Source organism: Clinocottus analis, unplaced genomic scaffold, assembly GCF_023055335.1.
Source record: "Clinocottus analis isolate CAN_PGR_092001 unplaced genomic scaffold, fCliAna1.0.p SCAF_10, whole genome shotgun sequence".
In the NCBI taxonomy this organism is placed as follows: domain Eukaryota; kingdom Metazoa; phylum Chordata; class Actinopteri; order Perciformes; family Cottidae; genus Clinocottus; species Clinocottus analis.
The window spans coordinates 13,535,652-13,562,234 of NW_027175821.1; the positions used below are offsets into that span (position 1 = coordinate 13,535,652).

The 26,583-nt window shown below is 44.5% G+C and overlaps 1 protein-coding gene and 1 non-coding gene across 5 annotated transcripts; one reads left to right on the forward strand and one right to left on the reverse strand.

Moving 5' to 3' along the window:
* Positions 1-644: 644 nt before the first annotated feature.
* trnav-uac (transfer RNA valine (anticodon UAC)) lies at positions 645-717 on the reverse strand. Its single transcript has one exon. It is a non-coding gene; the product is annotated as a tRNA-Val (tRNA).
* Positions 718-931: 214 nt separating this feature from the next.
* On the forward strand, positions 932-26,583 carry bcorl1 (BCL6 corepressor-like 1). Of its 4 annotated transcripts, XM_068591913.1 has the most exons (13): positions 932-1,099; positions 9,726-9,923; positions 13,535-13,619; positions 13,720-16,311; positions 16,592-16,724; positions 17,055-17,519; positions 18,511-18,698; positions 18,963-19,229; positions 19,332-19,498; positions 20,541-20,686; positions 22,610-22,687; positions 23,930-24,101; positions 24,707-26,583. In XM_068591913.1, exons 3-13 carry the CDS (start codon positions 13,614-13,616, stop codon positions 25,146-25,148), a joined length of 4,656 nt encoding a protein of 1,551 aa, XP_068448014.1. In that variant the 5' UTR covers positions 932-1,099; positions 9,726-9,923; positions 13,535-13,613; the 3' UTR covers positions 25,149-26,583. The 4 variants fall into 4 exon arrangements, with proteins under 4 accessions (XP_068448014.1, XP_068448024.1, XP_068447998.1 ...); XM_068591923.1 differs by lacking the exon at positions 9,726-9,923; XM_068591897.1 differs by lacking the exons at positions 932-1,099; positions 9,726-9,923 and adding an exon at positions 12,406-12,483.

Consider the following 26,583-nt stretch of genomic DNA (forward strand, 5'->3'; position numbering starts at 1 on the left):
GCTTTTCTCTTAAAAGATTATTGCCACTTACAATATACCACTTTTATATAAGTACTGTTCTATCTAACATGTTTTGTATCTAGCGAACACTGTATATTGGAAGGGCAAGTTGTTGGTGGTAAAAAGAAACATTATAGCTTTAATGGAGTGTAATGTCTGACATTGTATTAAAACAGTCATAATCATGTTAGATAAAATACAGCTTTTATTTCACACAAACCACACACAAAATCACTCACTGGCTACTTAATTATAGTCTAGGTACACCAATACAATTTGATATACAATAAAATATAGAGAATTAAACACGTACGAACATTTTAATGTTATTGGAGACACTATTGGAGATTCTATTTTTACTATATGTTTAACATTAGAAAGACTGCCCAATACAATGCAGTCCACTTCAACACCACTGCAGACCTCAATATATATACAGTTAAATATCAGTGTCAATCAAATGAACAATATGTGTAGAAGATACAATGTTTGGCACTTACGTAGTTTACTAATTTGCAAAGGGAGATCGGCAAGCAGCGCATTTTATAACGTCCAGTTAATCAAATCATCTCCGAAGGTAACAAACGACGACAAGGAACGCTTATTAAGCAACTGTAAGCTTCACCAGGACAGAAAACATGAACTGGTTCCACTGGGGCTCGAACCCAGGACCTTCTGCGTGTAAAGCAGACGTGATAACCGCTACACTATGGAACCGGATCCTGAAATCTCACCGACAGATGCGTGAGTATTTTTGCGACAGATATTATCACTACGTTGACATTGATTGCACCTTCGAAGTCGTTAAGCGTTTAGCTCGTCTCTCTCTTTTTCTCGTCTACACAATTGCGGTTTAGCAGAATGACACGAGGTGTCAGCAGTTAGTCCGCTCGCTTGTTCCCTCGCAACAGCCTCCGTTGCTGGTGCTTTGGGTTCCGCTGCGAGCTGAGCAGTCTTGGGACGTTTTGCCCGTGTGGCCGAGGTACGGCGGTAACGCTGGCTAACATCCAGCAATCCTGCTGCCAGCTTTGAAGTCGCTTACATGTTGCCTTCTTCAGCCTGCATACGCTGGAGCTGACGTGACTTGGGCTCTTGGGGCGTAAGTATCTGTGTTTGTAGTTTACAGAGATGGCTCTGTTTATCCGCCCAGCTACGAGGGACCAAGACTGTACAAAGTCAAACTTATGATTTTTTTTTACATTTTTTTTGACAAAAGCATGTTCTTTCTCACGAAGCATGGCACGGTTTGCTGCGTCTTGCTAGCAGTGGTTACCGTTTTAGCAGTCATGAAGCTGTCCACATTAAATACATTTAAATTGACTAAATGACATAATTGTAGGCTTACATGATCCTTTACCATATCGTTAAATATTTTAATCCTATATACTCAAACTGCACTGCAGTAACCAGAGTGTTTTGTTTAGGTTTGATACAGTTGATACACAGCTCACCTCAAAGGTGTATGCCTCACATTAAGGTGTGTGTGGCACTTGAATGCAATAAAGACACTGTACAGAGTAGAATATAGATTTAATAAACACATGTATAAATGTGATCAACAAGTGCAAGCTCCATTCCTATAGGCCAGTTCAAATTGTTTTTTGACCTACATTCAGTACACAATGCCACTTGTCACCTATTTCTTTAATGCAAAGTCATTAGTCCAGCTCAGAATAGAGAAAAGGCTGTAAACAGGGAAAGCAATGTAGCGGATGTGTATCTTCAACAACGTCTCCTGATACAGGTTTTTGTTTGCAAACTGCAGAACTTATTTCTCAGAGCATTCCTGCACTGTGCGATTCTATCAGTTGCATCTGCAAGTGTTTCTGCTGAGGTCTAAGCATCAAATGGATCAACATCAAATGTCCTGCTAATTCCCTCTCTCAAGTTTAGGCTGCACGTCTCAAGGTCTCTTAAAATGTTCGTGTTGCCTCAGTTTACTGGTGTGGGGTCTGAAAACAGTAATGGCCTTATCAGTCCTACAATTTTTTCACAAAAGAATTGCCTCTCCTTTGTCTCTTGAAATCGTCCTCCTTCAGCATCGTTTTTCCATTTTTTAGCCATTTTTACTTTAAAGCTCTCCCGCACCCGCGAGGGAAAGGCATTAAGGCTGCGCTGGTTAAACATGGGGATGCCAGTTGCATCTGTTTAGCATGTGGGGTCCAATAGTGCGCCTTTGAGAGGCAGCCAGAGCTTGTGTTTGCCCTGATCCTGGCACAAACACAGTCGGGCATAATTAATAGAAAAGGCAGATTCATACGTATCGGATCAAAATCCAAACCCGTGCTAAATCTACTCCACAAGCTCTAAATTTGACTGACAACATGTACAATACATATGACTTGTGACACTAAGCAGGAAGAATTTTGTCCTTTTTCAAAATTCACATTTCATGTTAAATATTCTAATCCAAGCAAACATGAAAATATCATAGAGCTGCATTTCACTATTGTTTTCCTTTGTGATCAATCAAATGAGTTTCCTCACTTGATGCCATAATCATCTGGTCTGTAAAATGTCAGAAAATAGTGAAACGTTTGCGTGAAACCCCAGTTGAACATGTTCAAATAGCTAAAAACTGAAAATGTCAATGAGAATGACTTGAAGTATTAATACAATTGTTATTTATTTATTTTCATATGAAATATGAGCCTGTGAGATTGTGATAAATGGAATATAGATAAATGGAATTTAGATAAATGGACAATATACCTGCTATCAGACCTCAATTGAATGGCCTTGAATGGCCTTTTTCTTGAAAACAAAGTTAGTTTAGATTCGGGGTTTCTCAACAAAAGTGTGTCCTTTGACTCCTTTATTAGAAACACTGATCCAACAAATTACAAAATAATAATTTTATTGTATATTATTTACATACATTATTTATTTACAAATTTGCTTGTCGTCTTATTCTTGTCTTTGTCCTTGGTAAGTTTCTTGGCACAAAACCTTCAATCAATAGGGAAAAGGTCAAAGGTTGTCTTTGACATAGTGACATCAGACTCGCACTCATGCGTAAGCGTCCTCGTGCACATGCACAATACAATCTAAAAATGACCCACTCTGGAAAATATTACTGGATAGTGCTACTAGTGGTAGAAAACTCCAGGGGGTGCCTTTAATACCCAATTCAGACCGATGCAGTGGCGGGATTCAATAGTGCAAGTGCAGGGGCGCTGGCCTTGTTTAGTGCAAACCAGTGCACCAAGGAAATCTGTTATTGGGACTACGTCTGTGTTCCAGGGAGACCGTTGGCAGTGGGTTCCCACTTTAGCAGGGGTTGGTTGTTTACTGTTAGCTGTTAACTGTTTTCATTGGCGGTTTCACGCTTGTGGCCATTTTGACAGCCCTCTTTTTGCACACACACTTGTGATTCGAATATTGCTGTAGACCCTGCAGAGAGGCTGACCTGCAGGGACTATCTCAGTTAACACAGACTGTGCATGCCATCTCTATCAGTAGCATCTGCAGCCTCTGCTCCTGAGTGTCTACTATTACTGGTCGCCCCCCTCCCCGCCTCCCCTTCCGCCCCCGTCTGTGTGCTCTTCCTAAAGGACAACTTGAGAACGATCACCTGCCTTTCAGTTCACAAGAGTTGCACAAAAGCATTTAATCAATGAATCCTAATGATGTCTTGCCATGCAGGTCATTTTCAGTTTTATGTGCTTGTGTTTTCAAATACCCAACTGTGGAACTTTGAACCCCCCAATAGAAGGACAGTGAATACCGTTTTGTTTGTGCTGCTGAAAGAGTTTTAAAATAATTCTTGAAATGCAGCTGCAGTGTCCAAGTTACTCGGAATAATCCGCAGTCCTTGCTGTCAACAGCCTCCACGAGGTGTGTTTCTTCAGCACAAAGTATAGTCTTTCCAATGAAACATGCTCACAGGTCTGTAGATTATCCAGAGTTATGACTTTTGTTTCTAGAAAGAGTCGTTGCTTTTTAGTTCCGTAATACATTTCCAGAAATATAATGCACCTCCTGGCATCGGAATTGCAAAAGCAAATATCTCAAAAGCTGGGCCAATAAAATCAAAAATATCTCCATGGCTACAAGGGGCGAATGAACATATGTTGTTTTGCATTTTGGGTGAAATGACAACAAGTTTAGCGACAGTGATGGTGTCTGGAAAAATGACGGATTGTACAGATCAACCTGCAGAATCCAGCCTTCCGCTCTCCTCGATGGGGTGGCTTTTAACTCCACTTTGACGAAAGCCATCTCCATTTATGGTAAAGGAAGCGGTCCTAAAGGATCTCCTGTATCTGGTGGTCTGCATACGCCTTCAGTTTGCTGTGGTGCCTCTGACAGTGGTGCTTTGTCAGAACCTTCAGGGAGCATCTTATATATAGTCTCTTGAGGCACAATAAGTCGGACTCAGACTAAAGAAAGAGAGTTCACCGTATCAAAAACGTGTTGCTTCCTTCTCGTTTCTTACATCCCATTGGTTAAGTCTTGACCCTTGAACTGGCCCTTTGAGTCTCCAACAGCGGTCTTGATTTGTTCATTGACTTATTATCGCCAAGTATCTCTGTCAAAGGTCTGTGTTTAATTACTGCTAAATTATTAGACAAAGGAATACAAGAAAACTTCATTCTGCCTGCGTTGTCACTGCTGATTTTTGGGCTTGTTTTTGTTCCAGTGTTTTGTTCAACTTCTGTATTTGATCCTACTTTGGGCCTACGTTCGTCATGTTGCCAAGAGAACAAGGAATAGAGGTTTCTGATCTGTATACCATACATTCTATGAATCACCAATGAAATAACATTATAACATAGACTAAGTACTGTCCCCTGGGTGCAAACACCTCAAAGGCCTCCACCCTCCACCCCCCACCCCTCCCAGACCCCCAACTCAGAAAACTGCACCTGCACCTCCATTCACACAGGAAATAAAGAGAGGCTGTCTCACACATATCCAGCCTCTTGTCACAGCAAATCCACACCAACAGCCCTGATGCAAAACATTTAAAACTAAATACAGACCACTCAAAAATCTGTGAATGAGCTATAGATTAGATCTTGATGATCAGGTTGCACCTGGCAGCCTCTCCCATCAGTGTATGAATGTATGTGTGAACGGGTGTAGCAATTTGAGTGGTTGAAAGACCAGAAAGTCCCCAAATAAATTCAGGTCCATGAATGTAGCTCAGTCGATACCGGATCTTTGAGGCCGATACTCCAATTTGAGTGTTTAAAAATAATATATTATTATTAAATACTATATTAAAAATAATAATGTTATAATGGTTTATCGGCCAATGTAAACCATAAATAATCGTATCTGATAAGGTTACATGACATTTAGTCAGCAATAAGCACATGAAAAATGTCACTATGTTGTAGAAACTGTAGAACGGTGACGCTGTTTACAAACATACATTTGGCATCCTTTATATTCAATTTAATTTATTCAGCTGATACATATAGACCTTATAGGTGCAATAAGCTAATATCTGCAGATATAGGTAATTGGTATCACACATATGTAAACTAGAGTGATGTCTATACTGATAGTATGGATACATGCGCAATATTGAAAGACTTGGAGCATTATGAGTAACACAAAAGTTTTCCAAATGTAGCCGTATAGTTTGTGCTTTAATTTTCCAACAAGACATGTTGAAAAGAAACAGTCACTTCAGACTGATGGATGAATGAATATATACTTTATTAATTCCTAAGGGGAAATTTGTTCTCGGAGTAGCAATTTACAGACATAAAATACAATATAAATGCTCTCTCTTTGTGCCCTCATGACGTGCAGGTCTATTCAGTAACCCAGCCATGACAATAAAACACGTAATGTAGCTGTTGCCTAAGTTTGGCTTTAATATACCAGTAGGTGTACCTTTTATTTGATGGACACGTTGCAAACACTTATATTATCTTTTCTTGACTTTTTTAATTTCTAAATGTGTCCCTATTTGAAATTAAATTGAAGTGGTTGCACCCTGGTTATCTGCTTTGTTGATATGACCATTTAAAGTGTGACAGCAGAGCATCATTATATTGTTAAAGTGACGTCTCCTTAGTGTAATTAGACTTAAAGACATTATTATTTTCTTTTTGTAATCCTCCAAACGGAATATCTTAATCTTTGTTGAATTTTTGGGGATAAAAAAAGAAGGACCCAGAGAAGGACTATTCATCAGACTCCAGCGAAGAATCCCGCAATTAAAGATTCAGACCCAGCGAGCAGCAGCAGCAGCAGCCTGTTTGTTATTCACCTGTAGGGCTTCGCCCGGCGCTAGGACCCAGGGTGCGCGATTTTCATCTCCAGCTGCTGCAGACCGAAAACTGGCAATAAGGGAAGATCGCGAGGACAAACCAAAATTGCATACTGTATTCATTCTACTTCCAAATCGCATCCCCGGCCCCACACGGAAGCCTCCGCGGAGACAACGGTAGCTTGTTGCACGGTGTGCAGGCGTTGTGGCCGCGGACAGCTCGGAGCGCGAGGTAAGACGGCGCAATACCATGCGATTACTAATAACAAAGGCGTTACGGGCGAGCAGGGGGCATTAAAGGGGGCATTGCACAACGCTATTGAGGGCGAGTGAAACTCTGCCAAACTTTGACCTGGATTTGTGTATTTCCCAGTTGTTGGTGTCTTGGGGGAGCCCCGGTAGTTGCGGCGACGTCTCGCAGTTATCCCGCACGCATTTGTGTCGGATCGTGTCACATGTAGCCTGTATGGACAGCCAAGTTGTGTGTCGAGGTGACAACACTTGAGTCCGCTGTGGACTGCGGGATGCGGTCGGCTGTCCACACGCCGACACAGTAACTAAAAAGGGTGAAAACGAAGTGATGCATTTCCATTTCGGGTAGATCTATCTCACATCCTCCGGACGGCGCATCGGGCCATCCATTAACCTGGCAAACAAGAACATCGCCCGCCACCGTTCCTGCGATCGGCTCCCGTGCTCCTCTCGTTTATTCTAGAATAATTCATTACTTCCACCAAGATGGAAGAGTAACACGCGTGATGTTGTACTCGGCGTTCGCTCCGCCTCCCCAGCCTCGACGTGCAGCGCTGACCAGGTGAACCACGAACTTAGACGGGACATCCTCCTCGCTGTAAACCATGGCGGCCTAAATAAGGTCGATAATCTCCAATATGACTCACAGAAATATATGAGCATGTGTGCCCACTTTGAAGGCGACATTCTTTAACAACAACAACAACAAAAAATCAGGCCCTCGAAATAAACAACGTGCCTCCATCTGTGCTATCGCATGTTGTCATAGTGCATGTGCGGAATACCACATCCCTGCTCGAGGGATTTTTTTAATTGCACGCATAACAAGTTTTTTTTTTTTTAACCCCACAGCTTCAGACGTCCAATGTGGACCATGCGGACCAAACTCGTCTATAATTGGTGAAGCCCCGAGCAGCCGGTCACTACCGGGATAGCTCGCGCGGTCGTTGAGGTCTCCGGGTTACCCCGGCTCAGACACAATGCGATGTGTCAGCTGCCGACTTTGAAATACTCCTGCTTCACGCAGACACGGTTCTCTCTCTGTCTCTTTCTTTGCTTTTTAGCGATCGGCGTTTTGGATTTCCCTATATTTCACATTTTGGCCATCTGTCAACAAATTTGGCTGCTCGCACGCAGCCATTACTGAGCGAATGGCGAAGGGCACGTTAGAAGCTCGCGCGCGCGCACACACACACACACACACACACACACACACACACGCACACCGATCTGGTCCGCGATAGGAGAAGCAGCGAAATAGTTTCAGCTCGTAAACCTTCTGCCCTCGGCGGATGGACGGGATCGTTGTCCTTCACTGCCTTGGTGCTCCGGAACGACACCGATCGTGCACGGTAGTAAACAAACTCTGTGGGTCAGTCGACCTCGGTGTGTGTGTAGGGGCGTGGAGGGAGGGAGGGGGGGGGGGCGTGCGTGTGTACGCGCACGGTTATTCCCTCACCACCGCAGGTGTTGAGAAAAGTAGTAAATGCTGGCCTAAAGAAGTGAATTCCTTGGAAGACAGCAGGCCTACACTGCTCTCTGGATGCAGGTATATAAGTAAAAGTGGCCAAATTACAGCAGAGTGACCTGTCAGCCTGCATGTGCCCAAATGTGATGATGGCATTTAGGAGGGCTAACTATTCTGTGGTTGTTGTATTTTGTGGAAAGTGTGAATCCTAAACGGACTGACTTGAAACTTTACATTCATGTTTATGTCGTGTGGCTGGAAGTTGCAGATGTGTTGTCATTCGTCCTCATTACTTCAAACAGGAGCTTGGTTGGTCCTCAGAGATTCTTCTCCAATCCTGGTCTTTGTTTTGCATCTTTAAGTCGTAGTCAGACTCAATTAGGCAGAAGCTGACCCGATGTTTATGTTCAAAGGGGAAATATACAAACAGTTTGGGGTAAAAAAAACGATTGTATTAGATTACACATTTTGTAATGATGTCAGTATGATATTCCCTCTAAGAAAATGTTTCATTGTGTAATTTTACCGTGAAAGTGGCTTCATCTTCCTGCCTGTTGGTGGCTTGTGTTCATTAAATAGAGCGTTTTCTGTCTTTTGCTGTGTTGAACAGTCTGTTTTGGAATATTTCAGTGGGCCTTTTCGTTGAAGGCCGTTGTCTTTATAAACTGACACTTCATGTCCTGGTTCTTTTGTTAAGTCAGAGCTGAGGACTATTATCCAAAGCTCACTTCTCTGTAGGAAACCGTGTGTGCTTGAATCCAGTTAAAGCCCGACCTGGTGAGAACAGGAAATGTGATTTCGAAACACTGCACTGCAAGACGTGAAAGACAGTGAGCTGATGATGCACCACAGAGTGAGTGTCTCTCCTTTTTGTCCATATTCATAAACGGTGATTATCAGTGCTCCGTGCTGACCAAATGTCTTCGTCATCAAAGACCAGGCCTGGACAAACCATGAAAATCATGAAAAGCTGTGCGATTCAGCATAGATGTGTCAGCCCATGTTATTGTCCATCATAATGAACAAATGGACATTCAGCATGAATCCAAGGTTTTTTTTTCTTGTCACAGCACAAATGGACCCCAGTGGTGTTTTATGAAACCGCTGGTCGCCAGGGGTTAACTCAGATCCAAGGCATCAACACCAAAGAGCTAAACTTATTGAAACAAGTCTCACGCAGTTCTGGGTTTTGAAATCCCATTTAGAAATCAGCAGAGGAGGCATTAGTGTTCCTGCATCTTCTCCGGGCTGCATCAGTCTGCAGCTTACAGCATGCAACTGGAGAGCCTCCAGCAACCGGAGTCTTGCTTCCTCATGTTAATTCCACTGCAACAGACCCAAACCTCTACCACTCTTTCTTCTTCTTTTTCTTCTTCTTCTTCTTCTTCTTCTTTTTTCTGTATTTTGGCAATTCCGTTTAGCAACCATCACCCGCTGCTGTGACTCCGTTAATTGACTTGACTTGCCGCTGAAACGCGAACGCCGCTCAGAAATACACGGAGCCGTCCATTGGCTGCATGAAATACAGTTTATTACTTCGTTACCCCGATAAGCCTCCTCAGTTTAGCGCACCGTTACACTCTTTGGTCGCGATCCCCCATTCCCCTTGAGCGGCAGGAGCTCGCGTTGCATGTCGGTACCTGCAGTCCTTACCCCTCCCAGCCTCTCCAGCGTCTAATCCTGGGCGTGGATAGCCGAGCACTACATCTCCCATGCTGTCACCGAGCACCCTTCTGCCCCACTCTCTCCTCTCCCTCTCTCTCTCTCTCCCACCAGACTGGAGATACGGAACGGACTGTCTTGACGACCCCCCCTACCCTCCCCTCCTCCTCGCTCCCTCCCGCCCCCCCCGGACTTTTAGGACCGAAAACCGTCGAGATTAGTGAGCAGCCACGGACGGCAGAAGCGAAAGGCTGGACCCGGCCGTATCCGAGTCGTGCCTGCGCGCCGTTCACATGCCATCTGGACGAGCGGGTTCGTAACTGTTTTGTGTCACTAGACATCTTTTTTTATCTCGCTCGCTGATTAGCTCGGGGATTATTCCATATTTCGGCGGAGAGAGAGTCTCGCAAACGGGGGACGTCGCGGAGCGAGAGAGAGCGAGAGAGAGAGAGGCTTGGCGAATGCCTTTCCACGCTGAAGTGGTTCAGTCTGTCCACCAAAAGGGCCGATAGGAAGAGACGGGAGCACTTCTCATTAGGTCGGCTGGGGATAAATAACAGTAGCCTGCCTCAACATGTAAACCAAGCGGAGTAGCGCGAGGAGCCTCGCGGAGACTCCGCTGCGCAGGGAGCTGCAACGCGAGGCTTCCCGTGGTGGTCAGTGGACTTCAACATATTGTCGTCCCTCCTTTTTTTGGGGTCGCCACTCCAGCAGCTCAATTGTGTGTAATAAGTTGTGCCCCCCACCCTTCTAGTTATCCAGCTGGCTACTTTGTTTTGTCCTCCTATTTGCGAGTGAGTCAGTGCAGCTTGATATATTTATGTGTTATCAGCGCCTGGAATTGATTATTTGTTTGTGTGTAAAAAAAAAGGTGCCCTGGCAAACAGTGTTACTTTGTCGGTGGCTCGTGGGCTGATGGAACTGGCCGTCCGGAGTTTTGTTTGTTGGTCTCTCCCTGGTGTTTTCTGGTTAGCTTTGCGTTGATATTGACTTACCTTATCAGGCGGAGATGTGCCACATTGTGTTCCACGACGCAGCCACTCGATGTGTGTGCGTGTGTGTGTGTGTGTGTGTGTGTGTATGTGTGTGTGTGTGTGTGTGTGTGTGTGTGTGTGTGTGTGTGTGTGTGTGTGTGTGTGCGTATGTGTGAGAGAGGGTGAGTGGGGTATAGCCCCTGTCACTTAATGTGCCCGTCCCTTCGTCTCGAAACATTTCAAATCCGTGTTGTCTACGTTATATTCAGGAAACGTTAGAGAGGAAGAGGGCTCCTCGTGCAGCCCGTGACCGAGTGTGTGTGCGCGGAGATGGACCGATCACCTGAGAGCCAGTTGCCCTCTCTCTCTCTCTCTCTCTCTCTCCCTCTCTCCCTCTCTCCCTCTCTCTCCCGCTCTCTCCCTCATTATGGAGACTGTTCTCCATCTCCAGCGACACGAGAGCGACCCGGAGCTCTCCAGAGTTTTTCCGTGCTGATATTAACAACAGAGGGGAAACAGATTGTTGTCGGAGTGTCCCCATTGTGCACTTTTTGTTGTTTTCCACACGCATGACCGTGGTGCGTGTGTCTATTGTGCCGAGAGGAGGGGAGGGAGCGGGAGGGGGCTGAACACTGGACTGACCGGTCTGAAGTGGGCTACAACAACAACAAATAATCTGCTTTCGTCGAGGCTGTGGTCCTCAAATGTAACGTCGGGCTCTGACTTTGTTTTCGCCTGCGCGGTGGTGGTGCCCACGGGCGTGTGTGCCGGACTATACGCCGCGTACGCTTAGTGGCCTACATCGGAGCTGATGAATGCAAATGTTGTGTCGGAAGGAGACCGCGTATGATCGCGGCACAAAGACAAACTCGCTGTGAGCAAACTGTTGTGCGGTGATGAATGCAGCCCCTTCTCGCACGGAGCGGCATCTGCATCGCCGGATCCCTTTTCAGTCCGTGCTCGCAGATTCCCGCAGAGAGCGGCGTGTCAGTCATTATGAGCACCGGAGTCGTTATGTTTCACTGGCTCCAGGGACACACGTTTTCCACCCCCCCCCCCCCCCAAATCTTTGACAACGGTGTGTGCGTGTGTGTTTGTGTGTGCGTGTGCCTCGTCTCATTTACTTGCAGATGCGCTCACCTCCACCTACATAGCCTACCAGGGGATGTGTCGTCTGCATATGAGGAGGGGGTTGCGGGGTTCAATGTGTGTTTCAAACGTTATCAGGATAGATAAACTGATGTCCCGTTGTTGTGAGTTTTTGTGCAATAGGGGGGAATTTCATGTCTAATTTTAGATTGTGCCGCATGAGCCCCACGTTTAAACTGCTTTTAACTTGCAGTAGGTGGGCGGCTTCATTGTTGTCATACAAAATTAACTGTCCAGTGGTGGTTACGAAACAAAAGTTTTGCTCTCTTCCAGTCGTCCATTATTTGCCTCCATCAGCACAAAACACTTTGAGGCTGCTGCTCACCAATAAAAGATCATTTGAGCAGTTACAGCTGATTACCTCATGGATGGATTACCGAGTGGGCCCCAGGGGTCATAGGGCATAAGCCACACTCCCTGTTTTTGACCGTTGAAGTCATAGGACTCTGTCAAAACCGGAGGTGTTTCTGTTTTTTTTCCTTTTAATGTTGAGCATTTAGCGATAAAACCCCTCTCTTGTATTTATTACCAGCCGCAATGACAGTGATGCTGGTATTGTTTTGACCTTGTGAGTCTGTGTGTGTGTGTGTGTCATCACTGCAAAATGTGGTACTGGAAAAGCCTATATCCTGTAGCAGGAACTACCACAGAAACATGGTTTGCCAAGTGTTTATAGTTCTGTCTGTCTTGTGCCTCCGTGGACAGATGGTGTCACCGCAACAGCAAGATACAGTCACACAACTTTACAGGTGTGTAGCTGCGATCAAAATGGGGGCTGTGTTCGTAGAGGAGTGTGGCCCGAAGTAGGAGGGTAGTGGGGAAGGGGCCATTACGCTTCTGGCCCGATTTTGGCATTTCACAATTTTAGAAGTGTATCGTTAAGATCAAAAAGAAGGAGATTTTGAAGATGGGTGTGGTCAGAGGGTGCAATAAGTAAGCAAGTAGGAAGTGAGGAAGGGTCCATTGCCGGCTTGTGTAAACCCAGCGCAGGATGGTCTCAAGCTTTCTATATACATTTTTTATCCTAAAACGGCTGCACACTAAAGATGCACTAAGCTATATTTATAATATCAATTTAGATGATGGACAGCAAAATATCCCTGCTTTAAGAAAGAAAACATGCATCATAGATGTACTTTAATACCTTTTGTCGTATATGCTTTGTGTGGAGAGTGTCAGTGTGGGTCTGTTGTGGCAGGAGGGTGTGAAACGGATTTAGGCTTCACTTCATCTCTAGTGCCAACAAAATAGTTTCAACCAACAACAGAACTTTAGAGTAACTTGGAACAAGAGTGGAGATCATGTGCGAACAATGTGACGGAGCGCTGGGGTATTTTGGAACTGGTTGTCTTGTAATGCGCCTCTTCCACGAGGCCGTTGGTTCGTAATCTGTCCTGGTTGCGATGCCTTAGCTCTCATTTCAGTCACTGAATATCTTATTTTCAGTTAAGACAAATCACTTTCCAGATTGATCAACACTGCCAAATTGTTAGTATTCCCTGGAAGCAAGCAAATAAAATCAAAGGAAACAACAGAACAAATGCATTCTTCAATTCACCACACTGCTCTCAGATACCCTAAATTGTGTCTCTGCTCTGAGGAAATTGTAACATATCTGGCCTCCAAGCCCATCTCAAAGAAAGGAACTTTTCAATTTCCCAACGTTGGTACCTCTGAATCATTTACTGTTACATTGAGTATGTCCTATTCCTTCATGAAAAATGAAGGGAAGTCTTCTTTGTGATTAAAACCAGAACAGCACCAACAGTCCTCATGTTCTTTTTCTTGTGTGTTTTGCAGCATATCACTGTATTTCAAGGAAAACTCTCACCTGACAGACTCGGCTACCCCTGAGGCATGTTGTGTTAAAGAAACACCTATGCAGGTAATTGTTTTTCTTTTCATTACAGTTAGATTTGTTGATTAAAGCATCCTCTCCTCTTATCCAATTAACATCAGCCTCATGATCTTCTCTTATTACTCAGGTGGATCCTACACTAATGAATGTAGGGGATGGAGGCACGGTGAGCAGAGAGATCAGTGCTCCAAATAAAGCGTCTGCTAGTATGGTGGGAAATCCCCCCCAGACGCTACCCCCTGAGTTCAGAGGAGATGTTACCCTCAGTCAGCAAAACAAGACCACACCAACAACAGACTGTAAGACAGCAAACGCCTGCCTGGACACTAGCAATTACAACCACAGCCCTGAGCTGTCTCCACCTCCACAGCTCAACAATGCACCGACGTCCGGCTCAGCCCTCACCGGCTCGGAGAAGAGAGCAGACAAAAGGGCAGAGGCCCCTAAAGTCAAGGCGGATGGTGCCGGGGTCTTCCCCACTCCTCAGTGGTCAAGTGGCGTAAAAGTCAACCGGGAGGACTCGCTCAGCCCCTGTCACAGCAATGTGACATCCAGTAAGAAATCGCAATCTGTGCAAAGTGTACCGCCTGGGTTTCAGTGCTCCACCAAGTGTAAACCAGCCCAGCCCGTCACCTTCCTCCCTTCCACTAATTTCCCCTCTCCACTTTGTAAAATCACTCTTCCACCAGCATTGGGTCAGATTGCAGCATTGAGAGAAGCCACAGCCAGTCAGTTTCAGAAAGAAATTCAGCCTCAAAGCTCGGGTGTCGGGGGGACACCTCTCCTGCGGACCTATCCCTATCCGTTCTCGGTGGGCAGGACTCCAGCTGCTGAGAAGAAAGCCAGCACATCATCGTCAAAACTTAAATCCAACCATTCATCTAATAAGAACTCCAAATCTGTGGGAGAGCAGATATCATTAGCCTCAGTGGTGGCCTCACCAGCTATTGCCCTACCAGTGCAGCACCCTTCATTAACTCCCGCAGCACCCACCCGCTACACGCTGTCTCCCACTGCTGCCATTTGCTGTGGCTCTGCACTGGCCAGCATCACCTCTCAGAGCAGACTGCTGAACCATGTGGAGAAAAGCAACAGCATAGACAAGACGGCCATGGGCTCTCTTAAAGCAACGCCCCCCTCTGCTTCAGATGGTCATACAGCTTGTTCCGTTGAACCAAGAGATGTACCTCTTGATTTATCTGCAAAATCAAAACGTCCAAAATGCACAAATGACCCTCCAGTTACAACGGGCGAGCCTCACAATAATGAGTCGAATCAGAGAGATTTTCTTAACTCAAAGAGGGCTCATTCTACGGCGTATAGTTCACCTGTGCAATACCCTATCTTACCAAACACCCACAGAAATGGATCCCATCAAAAGCAATTAAATAGGCCTCAGAATCACCAGGTCCAAGAGCCCAAAACAACCTGGGGTAAGGGATCTTCACCAGACTCCATAAAAAACATCCCGGGAACATATGTTGGTGTGGCCAGCCCGATACTGGCTTCTACTCTACGGGGCAAAGACGGGAAAGGGACTTTTGCAGATGAATTTCAGAGTTTTGCAAAGCAGGAGTTTATATCTATAATTGACCAAGGAGAGCATCTGGCATCAGGAGGAAAGAAGCCATCTTGTATGATGAAGGGCAACCAACATGCTCACGGTGGCAAGCATGTTAAAAACACCAGCATAGCCATAACTAAGAACTGTCCCTCCAAAGGAGCCCTAACTACCGCCCTGTCAAGCTCAGCCAGTGCTCAGACTCATCAGAAATCTGGAGCTGGCAAGACGGCGGTGCCATACTCCACCACTGTTGTCAGTCCGGCTTGGCAGCAGCCACCTAATATGCCGCACCAAGCCTCGTCTGTGAAGAGAAAGATCACACAAGGATCTCCAAAGACGAAGGGCACCGCAGCTTCAGAGGGATCTAAGGTTCAGAGCGCACATCACAGCCCGTCCAACCCTGAGGATGATAAGTGGGAGAGGATGAAGTCTCCCCTGTCTAACCTCGCGTCCATAGTAAAGCAGCAAGTGCTCGACACAACAACGCAGACAGGCGAGGAAAATACTCAAGCATCCCCTGTTGCATCAAGAAAAACTGATATTCTGAATCCGCTCACTGGGGGCCAAGACACCCAACCCAAACAAACTTCTGCTTTTGAATACCCAGCCCACTGGTCTGTGGAAAAATGGGCTGGTTCGCCGCCTCAATGGGATTCGACTCCGGCGAAGAAGAAGCACGAGAAGGCAAACGCCACTGAGCCTTCGGAGAATAATACAGAGTTAAACACCAGCCAGGAAGAACGCGTGGGACTACCAGCAAAGCAAGGCTTCTCCAAGCCGGCTGGCCATCTCTTTGGCATTGCAGCAACAAACGGGAACAGGCTGGAGAGCAAACTGGCCCAGGTGTTAGAGGGGGAGATGCTGAAGAAAGAAATTGGGGTGTCAGACGGTCCTCCCAGTGAAAAATTGGACGGCATGGTTGCATCTATTCTCACGGGCCAGTGTGCGACGAAAGGCGACAAGTTTGAGAAGAAAACGAACGGAACCAAAGAGGAGTTGCCAACCAAAGCAAAAGCTGCCGCCGTCAAACAAAAGAAAACAAGTCCTAAGAAGCCAGCAAAGGAAAAGTCACCACCGGACTCATCAAAGAAGGCTGCAGGAAAGAAAAAGCGAGACATAGAAAACACTCCGACCAAAGTATCTTGTCAAAAGAAGGTAGATTATCTCCGTCTAAAATACCCTTGTTCTGTTCTTATTATCTCCCCATCGTGGAATTTTAGGGACATTTTTCAGTCCGCAATCAACTCAATCTCATAAAGATTTTCACAATTGATTTGACGATACAGAGCTCCTTTTCGTAATATGAATCCATGACTGAAGATTTAACTTCCAAAGGCTTATTGTAAGACTGTTTCATGCTCTCTGTCTTCATGAAAGCTTTGTGATCAATGGTATTAGAGAACGGAGCGCTCACCCTGTCCCCTGTGTATTCCAGCAGAAGAAACAATGTGCACCTGTGCAGGAGCGGAGTCTATCAGCGGGGAAACTTTCTCCACCGAGTAAAGAGCCGACTCCGAGGGACAAAATCAGTCCCAACAAGGTTGAGCAATCAACCCGCAACAAATCTGGTAACATCTCTGTTTCTTATACTCCGGTGACATTTACAGTTCTGAGAGGTTCTCATGACATGGACCCGTTTCTGATATCTATCTCAAATGTAATGGCGCTTCCCTTCGAGTCAGACATGTAGCATTTTATTGAGCTCACAGGCAGATTACTCTCTCGTAGCTTTAGCTCTGGAGATAAACAGCCTGCAGGCACGGTAGTTTGTGTATGAAGCGGACAGAGAATGTCGCTTTGACATATTGTCTGGAGTTTTTTCTTTTTCTTAATGTCTCAGTCAAACCTCTGTGCGCAGACGCTCGTGTGAATATAACAATTCGATGTGATATGATCAGTTGCAGATAGCGGCAGCAGTGCTCTCGAGACTCCCGAGTTTCTCGGACGCTCTGCTACATCCAGTAAGGAGACAGACGCCACAGGGAGCTTCATCCCAAGACTGAGGAGAGGACGACGGCGAGCTGATGAGGCTCGACTGGACCTGTGGGGCTTCGCGACGCCGTCCCCTCCACCCCCACAAATGCCTCCTCCCCCAGTTTCCCCGTCACCCCCCATGATTCCCACCCAACCCACCCGCCGTCCGAGAGGAAGGCCCCGCTCAACCCCCCTGCCAGAACGGGTGGTTCATGGGAAGGGCAAGGCAGCCGGTGCGGAGGGGGAAACGCCTGCTCCTAAGAAACGGCGGCGGTGTCGGAGCAAAAAGTATCAGACTGGGGAATACATCACTGAGAAGGACAAGCTGGAAGATGGAGAGCACCTCGAAGATGCTGATTCCCTCAGACGGAACAGCGCAGTCCCAGCGGGTAGGCAGTTCCCCTCTAGAGATCAGTCGTTTTTAATTAACAAGTTTCCAGCGAAAGTTTTAATCAAAAGTGCAGCTGTTAGTTACAGATATGATTCAAAACTATAAAGTTATAGTATGAATTTGTAAAAGTGATTGAGTGGCTGGTTGATAGATAATGTAGATCGAGTCGCTGAACCATTTTGACAGTTGACTAATCATGTCAGTAATTTGTTAAACATAAACGCCAAACATTATTTCCAGATTCTCCACTGTGAGGATTTTTCATATCATTGTAAACTGAATATTTTGAGTTAACCATCAGAAAGCTTAGCCAGCGTCTTCTGTAGTTATGTGGTAAAATAGATACAAGGGCAAATAAATCGCATGAGGATGCACATCTTTGTGAAGAGAAGTACATTATACAGTTTATGGTGACAGACAAATATTGAGAAAATGTTAACATCTCACAAAAGCGAAATATTCTAAAGACAGCATTTGCAATTTGTAGTTTATATTCTTGAGGTGCCGACTGGCCATATCAGTAAGTCCACGTCAGTTACGTCTTGATGTGGCTAAGAAAGACACACACACGGTTTTCAAAAAGCAGAGTAGAGTCGCTCATAGAAAGCAGACATGTTTCAATTCAATTCAGTTTATTTTGTATAGCCCAAAATCACAAATACATGATTTGCCTAGGAGGGCTTTACAATCTGTACACATAACATCCCTGTCCCAGGACCTCACATCGGATCAGGAAAAACTCCCCCAAATAAAGTAAATATTGACGACACAGCCAAGGGCCGTTGTTTCAATAGTACCATACATACAGTCTGATGTTGGCACAAAACAGCACCTGAAACATGTCATGCTCCATGTTCGGCTTGAGATGAGCGAGAGCATGAATCAGTTCATCAAAGATGAGATGGGTGATGTTGAAATATCAAGATTGTTCACTATGTCAATGTGCTTGGTACCGCTCCACATAACTTCAGTCCTATTCATCATTATAGATCCACAGGCGGATCAGTGTTCGAGTCCCACCGCCTGCAGTCCAGGGCCTCCTCCGAAGAGACCCTCGTTCACTCGCTCGGGGTCGGTCCGCTACCAGGAGAGCGAGGTATCTCCGGAGTGCAATGACAAGCCTTCAGGGAAGAGGAAGTTCAAAAGCAAGCATTTAAGTGACAGCGATGAGCCGAAGGTAAGACATTTGCTGAGGCTGCTTTTTGTATTATGGGACATTTCAAAGCATGCAGGGTTGATAGGAGTCATCAATGTTCCATGAATGTATTAGCTTACAGTGCCCCCCTGTGGCTAGATAAATACTTTGTGTGTGACATTTATGATGGCAGCTGGTTGTAAACTAAACAGGTCCTTGAAGAGAAGAACCCGTTGAAGAACTTGGCGATGCATTACAAGAGATTGCTTTTCACACACTGCTCTAATCAATCTATCTGTGTTTCAGATTAAGACCAAACGCAGCAGCTTGGGCAAGCGTGCTGCCTCACTCGCCCTGGATATCGATGGTGCTGATGTAAAAAAACCAGAAAGCCTCCCACTCACTCCTAAAAGTTTGCCATCGTCTCCACCCAGTAAGAAAGGCTCATCGGGGAAAATTAGCAGCTCGGAGTCTCCACCCAAAAGGCCGGTTCCTCCGGAGGTTCGGCGGCTGATTGTCAATAAAAATGCCGGGGAGACTTTGCTGCAACGCGCTGCCCGCTTGGGCTATCAGGTAAAATCCACCTGTTTTCCTCGTGTAGTACTGCTAACATGACGGCGTCCGCCATTGAATCATAATGTGACACGCTCTGTCTGTGCTGCCTCTGTGGTGCAGGATGTGGTCCAGTACTGTCTGGAAAAGGACATCAGGGAGGTCAATCGGCGCGATAACGCCGGCTACACAGCGCTCCACGAAGCGTCCTCTCGAGGCTGGACTCAGATTGTCCAGATGCTGCTGAAGCACGGCGCTGACGTCAACTGCAGTGCCCAAGACGGGACACGGTGAGGCCTCGTGGTGCATGATTCACAGGCGTGGTTATAAAAATATTGTCTCCCAAGTATTATATTGGGTCTAAATTTTGTAACATGTTTGAGGTTATTTCTTGACCTTCGCAAACAGCACGTGTGACGTAATAATAAATTAAGCTCATCTCCAAATATTTGTTGTACATGACATGTGGTTGTGTATGGATGATATTAATGTCATGGACGTGATGTACAGTACATGAATGATAGTGTCTTCAAAAGTATTCACGTTTGACGTTTCTAAAAGAAAACATGTTTGGAGTTTGTTGAAGGGCGTGTTGGAGACCCTAAATGTATTTTTCAAATATTTTTTTTCTGGCCACGTGGCTTAAAATGGTCCTATGGACAGATACAATCGCCACGGTGGAGGTTTCCAGCTCCTTCAGGGGTGTCTTTTGTCTCTGATTAATGTTCTCCTTGCCCGCTGTGACTATTTGTCCTGTCTTGGCATGTTTGTTGGGGTGTCATATACTTCTGGAGGTAATTGGTTACACCAAATCTTATTTAGGAGCTTATTGACAAAGGGGCTGAATACATATACACACACAGCTTTTCGTTTTTTTTTTATTTTAAAATATTTTTGAAAGCAATATATAAAAATAAATTATCCAGGTTTTAATAGAACAACATAGGGGCTGCCTTTACAAGGTATATTGCATTTTTCATTTCATTATTGTTACAGTCACTGTTCTAAAAATAGACCTCTACAGGTGTTCAGAGCCATAACAAGCATACTGGTACTCGCTGACAGGTTGCATTTCATGATTAAGTGAAGATTATATTCTGGTTACATATTTTAGTGAGACGCTTTTTTTTAAGTGATAATAATTCCTATCGCCTGTTTGAGCATATTTATTTTTCCAGTCGAGGGAGTTTGTCTCATAATACAATAACGGGGACACAAATTGTAATTAATCACAGAAAATATTTGTTTTACTGAAACTCTATTTACAACAAATTAGCACAAAAGTTGTACAATCCCTAAAAGGCATTTGTGTTTTGTTTGTTCTTTCTTCAGGCCCCTCCATGATGCAGTCGCGAGTGACAACCTGCCGATAGTCTGGTTGCTTCTGAACCACGGTGCCGACCCGACACTGGCCACCTACTCCGGACACACTCCGGTCAAACTGGCACACAGCCCGGGCATGAAGACCTTCCTCACAGGTAGTTTTTATTCGCCTTTTCTTTCCATCAGTCACTATTTTGATAAATTGACATACTTCCAGATTGTTAGAGTGCCGTTTTACCTCGAGCTAAATTCATTTTTCACATCGTCAACAAACACTTCAGACACAATAAACAACACGGCACAGAGGCTGCGATAAAGCTAATAGCGTTGAGACATGTTGTATTTGCCAACTTAACAGTCACCCATCAAGCAATGTGTCAACACATTAATAGGCCTGTGCCCACTCCTACTGCATCACATTTGGCACAGTGAGCACTAAACAGCTTGCATGCAGCAGACATGAGAAAAGCAAAATGTTACATCCACACAGGGCTTGACTGATTTTTTATTTTTTTTTTCAAACTGCAAATGTTGTCCTGGTGAAAGGTAACATTCAGAAGTTTTTTAGCTGCGGGACTTGGATTTCCATACAGTTGAGACACTTTCAAGTGGTTTTATATTAGACGAGAGCCGCCCAGTAACAGGCTTGATGACGTGTTTGGAGGTTTATATTCACACGAACTGATGCAAGCACGCGTCACCTGCAGCTATTCCTCCAACCAGTTCACTGGGAGTTCTTCTTTATCCATCTCTCCCTTGCACAGTCATCTTTTTTTAATGGTGATAAATGATATGCTGAAATGTTAACTGTATAAAGTAACGGTCAAGAGACTGAGCAGATGGGTCATTCATTAATTATTATTGAATAGAAATCAGTAAGGCTTAAGTTTTGTCAGGAGGCCGCTGCTGTGAAAACACAGTCCATGCCAGTTTATCCAAAACGTATTTTAAATGTGTTTGGTGTTGTAAAAGCTTCCATTGATTTCTCAATTAATGACCATTAAGACCTCAATGATTGATTAAAGAAAATGCTTTAAATTTCCTTTCCTATGTTCAATCTCATTCCATAACTGAGCCAGGCAAGGTGATAAATTACACCGCCCACCTGCGAAACCTCCGACATGCATGACTTCCTCTTGCTTATCAAATTGAACCCAAATAAAATCCTCAAGCCAGCGTGTTTACAGTGACGCTGTCTTTAGCTTTGTGATTGATGTACTTTCACTTCAGTGTTGAGGGTGTTGTAAGGATCTTTCCCCGGTCTGAGCCAAGCCGAGAGTGAGGAAACAGTCACTATCCACTTGGCTGCAGCGTCAGTGTTTAGTGGCGTTTGTTATGCTCACACTACGTGTCCCAGGTAAATGAAGGCTCAGTGATGCATTGAAACGTACAGCTCCGGTGACACAGACGCACAGAACATTCACTACAACTTAAGTTCATTTGTTCATTCAGGGTCAACTTTATTGTTTTTTTTGTTTGTTTTTTTACACTTGTCCAGTCGAGCAAGTGGGTCAGAAATCCGCTTGCCAGAAGTGAATTCTTACTTGTCACGATGCATATTGTGTTAAAAAACTGCGCAACTTGTTCAAGTTTATCGCCACTCAGCTGAACTTCTGTTTCCAGGATGATTCATAAAACAATGCTCACTTTGTTACGCCAATGCCCGATCGATACTGTGCATGTGCAACTCTCAACAAAGATGATAAGGAAGTGAGATGGCTCAAGTTTGAAGTTAAGCTCATTTACAGTGAACAATTTAATACAACAACAGTTGACTGCACAGTTGTAAAACAACAGTACAACATATAAGAACTACTTCTGAGAAAAAAACGCTTGAATAAATCCTCATTGTTAAGCCCTGTTCTACTTAGCACCAACTTTTATATTGACAATTATTTGGTTCAGGCAACCATCATAACTAATTCTCATACGTTTTGCTCGGCCTTTGACAAGGGGAACCATCTTCAATGTGAAGCCCTGGCTTCATAGTTTCAGTTTGACAGCAGAGAGGACATGTACACCTGTAACGGTAAACTCAAAATATAATCTCTAATATTGTTGTTGTTTTTTCCCCCCAGAATATTTCACAGACCTGGAAGGACGTAAAGAACAGGATCTCGGCTCACTCTGGGATTTCTACAGTAGCTCCCTCTTTGGTAAGCAACCTTGAATGTATCGGATCTGCATTTCTGTTTCATCGGTGCGCGGATCAATCGGTAAACTGGCCGTGAGGGAGACAAGGGGAGGCTTGTTGCTGAGATGACCAGGCGGAAGTTATTCTACTTTGTGTGACTCGGGTTGGACCACTGGGACACGCAAGAGTGTTAGCCTTGTGTACCAGCATCAGAGTTGTGCTGTAAACAGCCACAGGGAGCCAGTTGTCCACTGGAGGATGAACAGGATTAGCGTTGCATGGAGGAACTGAGGGAGACTGCAGCTAAACTGAAATGACAAAAGATATTGGGAATGTGTTACTGAAAAAGCTTTTATATGTCCCTCCCAACGACGACAAATATATTTTATTACCACTCTGCTATTGCTGATGAATAGTATGTATCTTAAACTTGTCATTGGTTTGTGCAATTTATGGTGCCACTGTAGCGTGATGTTCCACGACGAAATTATTCCCCATTTTTGTGTTAAAAATAAAGAAAGGCGAGGCAAGTTTATTTGGATAGCACAAACAAGGCGATTTAAAGTGCTTCACATAAAACCATTTAAAGCAAAACATGATGCAGGTTTAACAGTGAAGAAAACATGAAGAGAAGCCCAATGAGGACATTAAGAAAAGGTCCAAGGAGCATGACCGTCACTGGATTTACTGGGATAACTGGGATAACTTACATTTGAAGCTTTTGTGCCGTTCATTATTGTAGAGTTTGAGAAAAGACCTTTCAGGCTTGAAGCAAGGTAATCACATTAAAAACATAATGTTTTAATTAGTATCTGTTTCAATGTACCAAAGTTTTCATATCAGTAAATGCATTGAATTACTCTCTGCCTACGGCCCATCATCTTAAACATTAATGAGAAAAAAAACCTTTATATGTGTCCCTATGTAGGGTGTCGACTGACATCATGAAATTTGGGATTCTTTAACTGATCAGCCTCACCAGCTTCAGATGTATTTCAGTTGTTGTAAATACACTTTGTGTGTATTATAATTGTTGTGAATAGACTTTAGATGTATTATAGTTGTTGTTGATAGACTTTAGGTGTATTATAGTTGTTGTAAATACACTTTAGGTGTATTATAGTTGTTGTAAATAGACTTTAGGTGTATTTATAGTTGTTGTGAATAGACAGTCCACTAGGAGGCAGCCAAACTCCATGTCAGCACAGAAACGTCCAGTTTGTCTGCTCCGCTTGGCCTGACCTCTGTGGACTTTTCCTCACAGAGACTGACCAGGAGCCGTGTTGGGACTTCCTGCTGTCTGAGCGGGACCAGGAGCTGGAGGAGGATGCAACAGGAAAGACTGAGCCGGACTCGGGCAAAGATTGCCTTCTGTTTGAGTTCTCCTCCGAGCCTCTCTTGCCCTGCTATCATGTTCAGGTGTCATTAACCCAGGGGTGAGTCCACCAACATATAATATTTATGTATGTATGTATTTATTGATCCTGCACCGCCACCCATACACATAAAGCCACTAAATTTACCTCAGTTTGAATGCTTTGAACTCTGTGAACCAGATTTGAAGGGGTACTCCACGGATAAGGTACTTGGAGATTAAGTTACAAGTGTGAGACAAGATGGATTCGACAATTCTAATAATGTAACCAGATATTGTTTTAGTTCGCACATCTTTCGAAGTCCTCACTGGACTGGATTACTAATGTGGAGGGAGTTTCATGCCTCTGCTAGTAGCTTTATGTAGCATATTAGCTTCAACCAAAACCAAATCAGTCTAAAAACTTAGTATGTGGTCAACATTCATTTTGAATAACTGTTGCGTTAAAACCTTTAGATTAACGTTTAGATTAGATTATTCAGTCCCTATGTGTGGGATGGGAAGTGTGTAGTTTTATGTTAATGTGTGGGATGAGTTTCTATCTCTGGATAGCTTTGTTTTCTTCATGAAGTTATTACTTTTTATATTATTTTCTAGAAAGATGTGTTAATTTCAGGATGATTTGAGGTTAGTTTGGTTAATATCAGGCGTATTTCTCTCTTGCAGCTTCTGCAACTGGTTCCTCCTGACGGACGTCCTAAAGCGTCTGAAGATGTCGGCTCGGATCTTCCGGGCGCGTTACCCGCACTTGGAGGTGGTGAGTCTGTCGCGGGCCGAGCTCCTGAAGCAGGTATCGATCAGCCAGGTGAGCTCCACTTTGGCTTCACCTTGCAAAGGCAAAAATAAGGAGGAGGAAGAGAAGCAAGAAGAAGAGGCGAGACTTGTGGATCTGGTGCGATGTGTACCAGAGCTCCAGAGACTACTGGGATCCTCCATTGACATCCTGCAAGAGGATGAGGATGAGGAAGAGGAGGAGGAAGAAGAGGAGGAGGAAGAGGAAGAGGAGGAGGAGGAAGAAGAGGCGGAGGAAGAAGAGGAGGAGGAGGAAGAGGAGGAGGAGCAGGAGGAGGAAACACTGAGAAACACAGGGGAGCCTCGCGGCCGATAGCCTCTCTTTCCCCCGTGCAAACTGTCGTCAACCCAAGTCCTTCCCTGCAAGCAGCAGCTCAAAGGAAACCTCTCCGTCCAATGTAACGAGGGTCGTGGGTTTTAACTCCAGCGACAGTAATGACACTCCACCTATAACCTTTGACCTCAGACAGAAGGTGATTAAGGGATCACAAGGATCTGCACACGGGAGTGGTCGGTGCTGTAAAGCAGCTTTCAGGTTTCTATCTATAGGTATATTTGAATACATGAGAGCTATTGAGCAGACCTTTTGTATTGATTATGTATGTACATGGTAATGTATATGTGTTATCTTGCCATCAGGGTTGAAACATTTGGTTATATAAATGTATTCTTGTGGCAAAAGGACAAATTATGTTTAAGACTTTTTGTTTGAGTTTGTCCCCGAGAGAAAGCAGTATTTTTTTCGATCGGAGATCAAGACTTTTATCTTGGTGAACTCTTGCGTAAAGCTAAGACGCTCAAGTCAGGGAGGCCACTGGTCCGGATGGTTCTGGCTATGTCAACCTGGGAGACCTGGAGACCTGCAGAGAAGACACCACGGCACATAATATTCAAATGTAATCAGCTTCATTTCCTTTTTGTCTCCTCTTGTTTCGTTTTTTTTTTTTTTTTTTACTTCATCATCCTCGTTACTGGACAGACCTACTAGCTTACAATGTTTATTTTTCCTCCACATTTCCCAAAGTGAGCATGGGCAGCACTGAGCTGCTCAAAATATGAAATAACGTCTTTTTGGACCTTGAGATTGAGAGTTTGTTTACAGAGCTGGACAGATAGTAGTGTTCTCCACTCCCCAGGTTGCAGTCCTGAACTGATACAGAATCCTGTGGATCTCTCTCAGAGGAAAAGTAGTCCCACCTCTGGAGTCCAGAGGCTGCTCCTGTGTCCGAGGAGGCGAGACGCCCTCTTAACTGCAGCCACGTCCCAATATGAGATCCCCGAGTGCTTTGTGTTGCAGTGTTTTATTCACACTGTTTGTTGTGCTTAATTTAATAGTCATTAATATATTTGACCTCTTGTGTATCTGACAAGCTATCTATGAAAAAAAAATGCTTTGTACGGTTGGTGCTTCATTTTGAAATGTACTTATTAGGATCCCTTTATTCTGACATTTTCCTCCCTCATTCAAGAACAGTATTTAAAAGAAAAGAAGAAAAAAAAAAGCTAAAGTACAGTTTTATTGTACTGGTGCTAAAACAGATTTTGTGTTGACAATCAATGATGTTTTGGTTTGAAGTCACAAACTAATAAAAGATATTTAAGGTGAAGAGACTTAAGGTGTAAAGAAAAGTATAGTTTAGTTAAAGAAAACGGGAAACAGCACGACTAAAAGACTGAGCAGTGTGGGAAGAGCCTTTTATTTGATTCTTTTATAAGAAATCAACAAGAATAAAGCATGATTGTGAATCATA